Genomic DNA, 6,804 nt, shown 5'->3' on the forward strand with positions numbered 1-6,804 from the left:
TAACTGAAAAACAAGCATGACTAATTTATTTATTTTCAAATCCAACAATTTGTATAGACATACAAATAAAGATGGAGAAAATTTACAACCAAATCAAAACTAAATCTAAACACACCAAATCAAACAAATATCTTCACACCCCGTTTACGTACCCTTCACTTTTTCATAAAACCCCAAATCTGAAGACACTTTTTGTTAATAAAATCGCAAATTCAAAACTGGACTTTATTGATACGATTGTGTGTATACGTGTATTATAGTTACAATTCGAAACACTTTGTAAAGATTTAGGAGAGATATAAATTTAGGCGGGGAAGAAAAGAGGGGGAGGGAATCACACAGAGATGAGAATGAGAGGAAGTGAATATGGAAATCTGATATTGTTAATACGAATTTAGTACTTTACCTAAATAGATTAGGCTTATTATTATTTAGATATTGGGTTGGGCCTTAGTCACTAGGTTGGGCTGGATAATATTGGTTGCTTTTTTTAATTTGTTCGGCTCGAGTTCGGCTCGGTACTTAACGAGCTCGAGCTCGAACACACTTTTCCAGTTCGGTAAGAAGACTTGGCTCGGCTCGATTCGTCAAAAAAAAAAATTAAAACTCGGCTCGTTATTTTAACGACTCGACTCGATTCGTGAATAACCCTAATTATATGGTTGAACAAAGAAAATCTATTACCATAATTTTGTAAGTTTTTGTACATACCAGAAATATTACATAAACAGAACAAATGTTCGAATTTTAGTTCAAATATTAAACAATTCGAGTTCCAAAAAAAATAGCCAACTCGATTTGCTTACCATTCAGATTTAGAGAAAATGAACACACAGAGTACAGAAATTGAACACAAGTATTCAATGAGACCACAAATAAATTCAAACCTTATCTTATTACCATCAAGATGAGGGAGATAGCACGTCACGTGGAAGTGTGATACACTGATAACAAACTCTCGTGCAACTCATAATAAACACTTACACTTTCTTGCACGGAGCTAAAGGTGATCCACACAGACAATCATTGCCCGCAAACGCCGACGCTGGAAACTTATTTGCCGGAAGAGCACCACACAGATGATTCACACTCACATTCAGCTTCTCCAATCCAGATATCTCCTTCGGTACCTTTCCGAACAATAAATTTCTCGACAAATCAAGCGATTTCAGCGTTTTTGGAATTTTTAAACTCGAAAAATCAAATTTCAGTTGATTGTTAGAAGCCGAAAATGACTTCAAATACTCCGTCGAATTGATCAAGTTCACTGCACTGCCTGACATGAAATTATCCGACAAGTCGATGTAATCGTAGTAATATGTTGTTTTCGGCTTCCAGTCCTGTAACTTGATTTTTATTCCGCATTTCGCTAGCTTGAGTGAGGATATGATTGGCGAGGAAGTGATCCAGCTAGGAATTTGAACGAGATTGAATTTATTGTAGGACAGATCTATGGTGTCGATTCCAATAACTTTGAGCGCAGGAAATGGATCAACTAACTGATTGTAGGAGAGATCGAGATTAAATATTTTCGTCAAGTTTGCGAAAGTTTTTGGCACCGTCCCCGAGAGAGTGTTGTGCGAGAGTGATAACGTGTCGAGAGTTCTAAAGTTTCCGAGAAAGCTAGGTATTTGACCGGTCAACAAGTTGTGACTCAAGTCTAAATAACCTACTCGTGGTGCTAGGTGTGCTAATGTTTGCGGAATGTTGCCGGAAAATTTGTTGTACGAGAAATTTAAAGAGCCTATGTCCGTTAAAGACGTGAAAATTTCCGGTATTTTACCGGAGAATTGGTTTTGTTGGAGGAGAAGTTGGGTCAATTGAGTTAATTTAGAGAGTGAACTTGGAATGTTGCCTCTAAATTGGTTGCCATTCAAGCCGAGTGCAACAAGTTGAGTAAGGTTTCCGATCCATCTGGTGATATGACCCGAAAGTTTATTATTTTGGATGTAAATGATTTGTATACTGGGAATTCGAAAGAAAAACCCCGGGAAAGGACCCGTTATGTTTCGCGTATCCACAAGGGAAAACGCCGATAATCCCGTAAGTTTACGGAGCTTGGGAGAAATGGTGCCCGATAAATATTTATTCGGGCTCCCGAGATCTCCGTAAATGGACAAACTATTAACTCGGTTATCTTGATCACAAGACACACCGTTCCAAGTGCAACAGTCTGTACCCTTTTTCCATGAAGTGAGAAGACCCGATGGGTCGGATGTTATACCCGACTTGAAAGCTAAGAGACCACTTTCATCGTCCACGTGGCAAACTGCAGATGAATAAGAGAGAAATGTAGATGAGAAGAGGAAAAGGGAGAGGAGAAATGGAGTGAGATAAGACATTGTTTGGTTGTGAATGTAGTAGTGAAATGTGTTTGTTATTTATAGAAGGGGCATGGATGAGGTGGGGACAAGGCTAGTTATTGCATGAGGGTTTTTTGGGTCAAAGTCAAATGTAAGTACTGAGTGGGGTGCCTTAGATTTAGAGCAGCCAACGCGTACTTTCGATTGAAGTTTTCCTCATTTCCTAAACTGTAATTTGGGAAACAAAGCTAAAGGAGCACCGTTTTTGCTGCCAGGCCGTGAACGGCAAGAAGGGAGTAACATTTTGGACTTTTCCTGTGCGAATAAAAGACTTAATTACACTTTTCTTCAAAAAATAAATCTCCATTACGGCTTTGTTAAACTCAATTTACAGCATTATAGTATGACTTGGATATTTATTATGTACTCTTTATCAAAATTTTATTAAATTCCGCAAGTACAAAATCAGAATTTTAACAAAATATTTATTTAGAATAAATTTTATATTTTTTTAAATAATATTAAAATTTGAATTCTTCTTTATATCAATTTGAAATTTTCAAATTATATTATTAATTTAAATTTCTATTTTTTTATCATAATTTCAAAATTTATTCTTTATTATTTCATTTGTATCCCATCATTTTATTATCTTTTACTTTATTCATATATTTTAATAATAAAATAGTTTATATAATATAAAAATAATATAAAATTTAATTTTGGGGGATTGGAATTGAATTGAATTTAGAATGACCGCTACTCCTCTGAATCAGTATAATTTTCTCGTAGATATAATCAAGGTCACTTTTCGGATCTCAAACATTGTTTATGAACATCTTCCGAGACACTTTTGATTTATTTTCAAAGACAATGTACAGATGATATTTTTGATATTAAATCCCACAGGATCAGGTGTACCCTCGTGGGAGAACTGCTATATGCGTACTAATAAAGTTAAGTATGATTTACACCCACCATTTTTCTTTTCCTCACTTTTGTTATATTTGTCAATGTCATCATTGAAATGTCGTTGGTCCTTAATTGGAGTATGTAAAAAATGTGGTTAAAGCACCTTGGAGCATCTTTGATGGGTATAAAAAAGTGTAAAATGTCTTTTGACATGAGGTTATAACACCCTTTTTTTATCACGGGAACCGCGACCGTTACTCTTCGGATGCATATCGGATAAATTTCACAGGCTCAGGTAATAACATGCAAATCACAGGCTCAGGTAATAACATGCAAATCACGTGAACAAAGATAAACGACACTTAAGCAACAAGGCATAGTCATAAATTCTCCTCCCGTGAGATTCGAACTTGTGACCAAAAAGACAATTATCCCCTCTTTAACCAACTGAGTCAGCCATTGCGGGCCAATTAAAATAGTCAACTTTGGCACCCTCTAAACTAAAAATAATGTCATATATCCTAATAAATACATGTATCTTCATATCTATTTTAAATTATACTTATATATGGATAGTTTGACAACTTTCGGTGCTAATTATTGAAGTAAAATTTGGTAAGAGGATGCCAAAAGTATAATTGAGGGGATAATTATTTTCTTGGTCACATGTTTGAATCCCACGGGAGGAGAATTTATGATTATGCCTCCTGAACTAGAGCATGTCGCTTAGTGCGGTTTACCTTTATTACGTGAGCTTGTGAGTTTTACCTAGTGCGCACCTGAAGAGTAACGGCTGCGGGTTCCCTATGATAAAGAAAAAAAAGTATAATCGAGGGAAGAGATGATATATTAATATTATTGATGAGTTTGACAATATTAACAACCTTATTTATCACCCGATTGAAAATGCTCTTATTACTACACTTTGCATGACTCGCGGTGCGGTTGCAAATTGTATACCAGGTCTTTCTTTTTGTTGCACACAATTAAACGCGGGCAGCTGATGGAGAAGATTTTATTACCTTCATTATACCAGGTCTTTCTTTTTGTTGCACACAATTAAATGCGGGTAGCTGATGGAGAAGATTTTATTACCTTCATTTTCAATGCTAACTAAATTGGTTCTCGAGCCGATACTCTATATTTTGAAAATTTATTTTGAAATAGTTTAATTTAAATTATATATATTAATACAATATTTTTATACATAATAATGAGAATAAAATAAAATTATAAACATAGAAACTTAAAAAATAATATAATCCAAACTACAAATATTGATTATCAACTTTTTATTAAATATAAAAATATAATAATGAATATTTGTGTAAATAAAATTAATTTTGAATAAGATAAAATTAGTGAAGAAAAATGAACTATTGAAAATTACTAATTTACGAATATAAAAACGAGAAAGAAAGAGAATGAGAAATGAGTAAGAGAGAAATGAGAAATGGATAAAAGAGAGAATTATTGGAGGTTAACAAATGAAATAGATAAGTCCCAAGACACCTGTTAAAGAAACCAAAACTGAAGATGCAAGAAAGAAAAAGAAAAATAGAAATGGGATAATAGGGATAAACAAAAGCAACAATTTTGCTTATGTTACAGATGCTCCAAGAAAAAAATGTAAAAAATATGGCCCTGTGAATCACCTAACTCACCTTTGTAAAAAGACAGTTAGCAAGCCAACTGAAGGAGCCTGCAAATACAATGAAGCAAATGCAAATGATCCCTACTCCTTCTGTGACAAGTTTGACTGCATTCCTTGCAACTTGAAAGTGATGAAAAGTTGTCACAAACTAAGAGTAGACCTCAAAGAAATAAAAATTGGATCTACAACAGAAAGGGAAAATGTTCAACAGTCAATGAACTGTATTTTATCTGAATCTACTCATTCTACTTCTGCTAAATCAGTTAACAAGAAGAAAGTACCTAACACTACTTGGGTTGCTAAACACACTTAAAACTCATTGTGTGCAGGACAAAGTGAAGAAAGTCATCTAGATTATAGATAGTGGATGTTCCAGGCATATGATAGGTGATAAAGCCCTGCTATCACAGTTTAAGGAGGAAGCTGACCATTTGGTGACCTTTGGAGACAACAACAAAGGATTCATAATAAGATATGACAAAATTGTTTCTGAAAATATTGACATTGATGATGTAGCACTGGTAGCTAGTCTTAAAGTGAATCTTCTCAGTGTTAGCCAATTTGCAGACAAAGGATTTGAAGTTTTATTCAACAAAGAAGAATGCACTTTTATCAGCAAGAAAACTGGTGAAGTTGCACTGAAAGGAGCAAGGAAAGGAAGCTTGTTTGTTGCAGACTTAGACACAACAAATAAGGATAGAATTTGTTGCTTCTACACCAAGACATCAGAATAACAAAGCAAGCTATGGCATAAGAAATTATCTCATTTGAATTTCAAGACAATTAACACCTTGGTCAAAAAGGAGTTAGTAAGAGATATCCCCAAACTGGAGTTTGCTCAAGTTGAAGTTTGTGAAGCTTGTTAGAAAGGGAAAATGAAAATATCAAGTCACAAGACAAAAACTGTGAATTCTATAAGTGCACCATTGTAACTTATTCACATGGACTTGTTTGGGCCAGTAAATGTCTTATCAATTTCAAGAAACAAATATGCACTTATGATGGTGGATGATTTCTGAAGATACACTTGGGTAGAGTTCATACACTCTAAAGATGAAACTCTACACATCATAATTGAGCACATCAAGAAGATAGAAAAATAAGCTGAAGATCACAACTGTGTAAAAAGATTGAGAAGTGATAATGGAACAAAACTCAGAAGTGCAACATTGAGTGAATTCTGTAAAAGTAAAGGCATTGTTCAAGAATTCTCAGCTGCTAGAACACCTCAACAAAGTAGAATAGTTGAAAGAAAGAATATAACATTAGTTGAAGCTGCTAGAACAATGCTGCAAGATGCCAAGTTGCCAACAAGTTTCTGGGAAGAGGCTGTTAACACTGCATGTTACACTCAGAACATATATCTTATTAACAAGGCACATGTAAAATCACCTTACTCAATCATGTCTAAAATAAAGCCTACTGTAAAGCATCTTCATGTGTTTGGAAGCAAGTGTTACATTTTGAAAGACAACTCTGAATATGTGGGAAAATTTGGCTCAAAAGTCTTTGAAGCAATTTTCTGGGATATTCATTGGAAAGAATAGCCTACAAAGTTTATGTGATTGACAAAAAAAAGATTATGGAGAGCACATATGTGACTTTTGATGATGACAAGTATCCAGGATTGGAATGCTTTGATGATAATAAAGTTAAAGCCCTTGCATTTGAAAACCTCAACATTGATAGTGATTCTGATGGGGAAGATGTAGTTGATGCACAACATATAAAAAAATTAAGAGTCTACTGAACAAGAAAATCATGGAAATGGAAGCTCAACTCAAACACCTGAATTTGATAGCACAAACTCAGGGGGAGAAAGAGAAGAAGGATCTAGCAGTTATACCAACAATGAAGAAAGTGATGAAGGCACAAGTCAACAAACTCATACAAGAAAGTGGGATAGAAGTCACACTAGAGAAGCAATAATTGGTG

General features: G+C 34.6%; 1 protein-coding gene across 1 annotated transcript; it reads right to left on the minus strand.

Annotated features, from left to right (window-relative positions):
- Positions 1–783: 783 nt before the first annotated feature.
- LOC141689628 (uncharacterized) lies at positions 784–2,377 on the minus strand. The gene has a single exon (XM_074493976.1). It carries the CDS (start codon positions 2,340–2,342, stop codon positions 981–983), a length of 1,362 nt encoding a protein of 453 aa, XP_074350077.1. The 5' UTR covers positions 2,343–2,377; the 3' UTR covers positions 784–980.
- Between the last annotated feature and the right edge of the window lie 4,427 nt (positions 2,378–6,804).

The sequence above is a fragment of the Apium graveolens genome, chromosome 10, assembly GCF_009905375.1.
Source record: "Apium graveolens cultivar Ventura chromosome 10, ASM990537v1, whole genome shotgun sequence".
Taxonomy (NCBI): Eukaryota; Viridiplantae; Streptophyta; class Magnoliopsida; order Apiales; family Apiaceae; genus Apium; species Apium graveolens.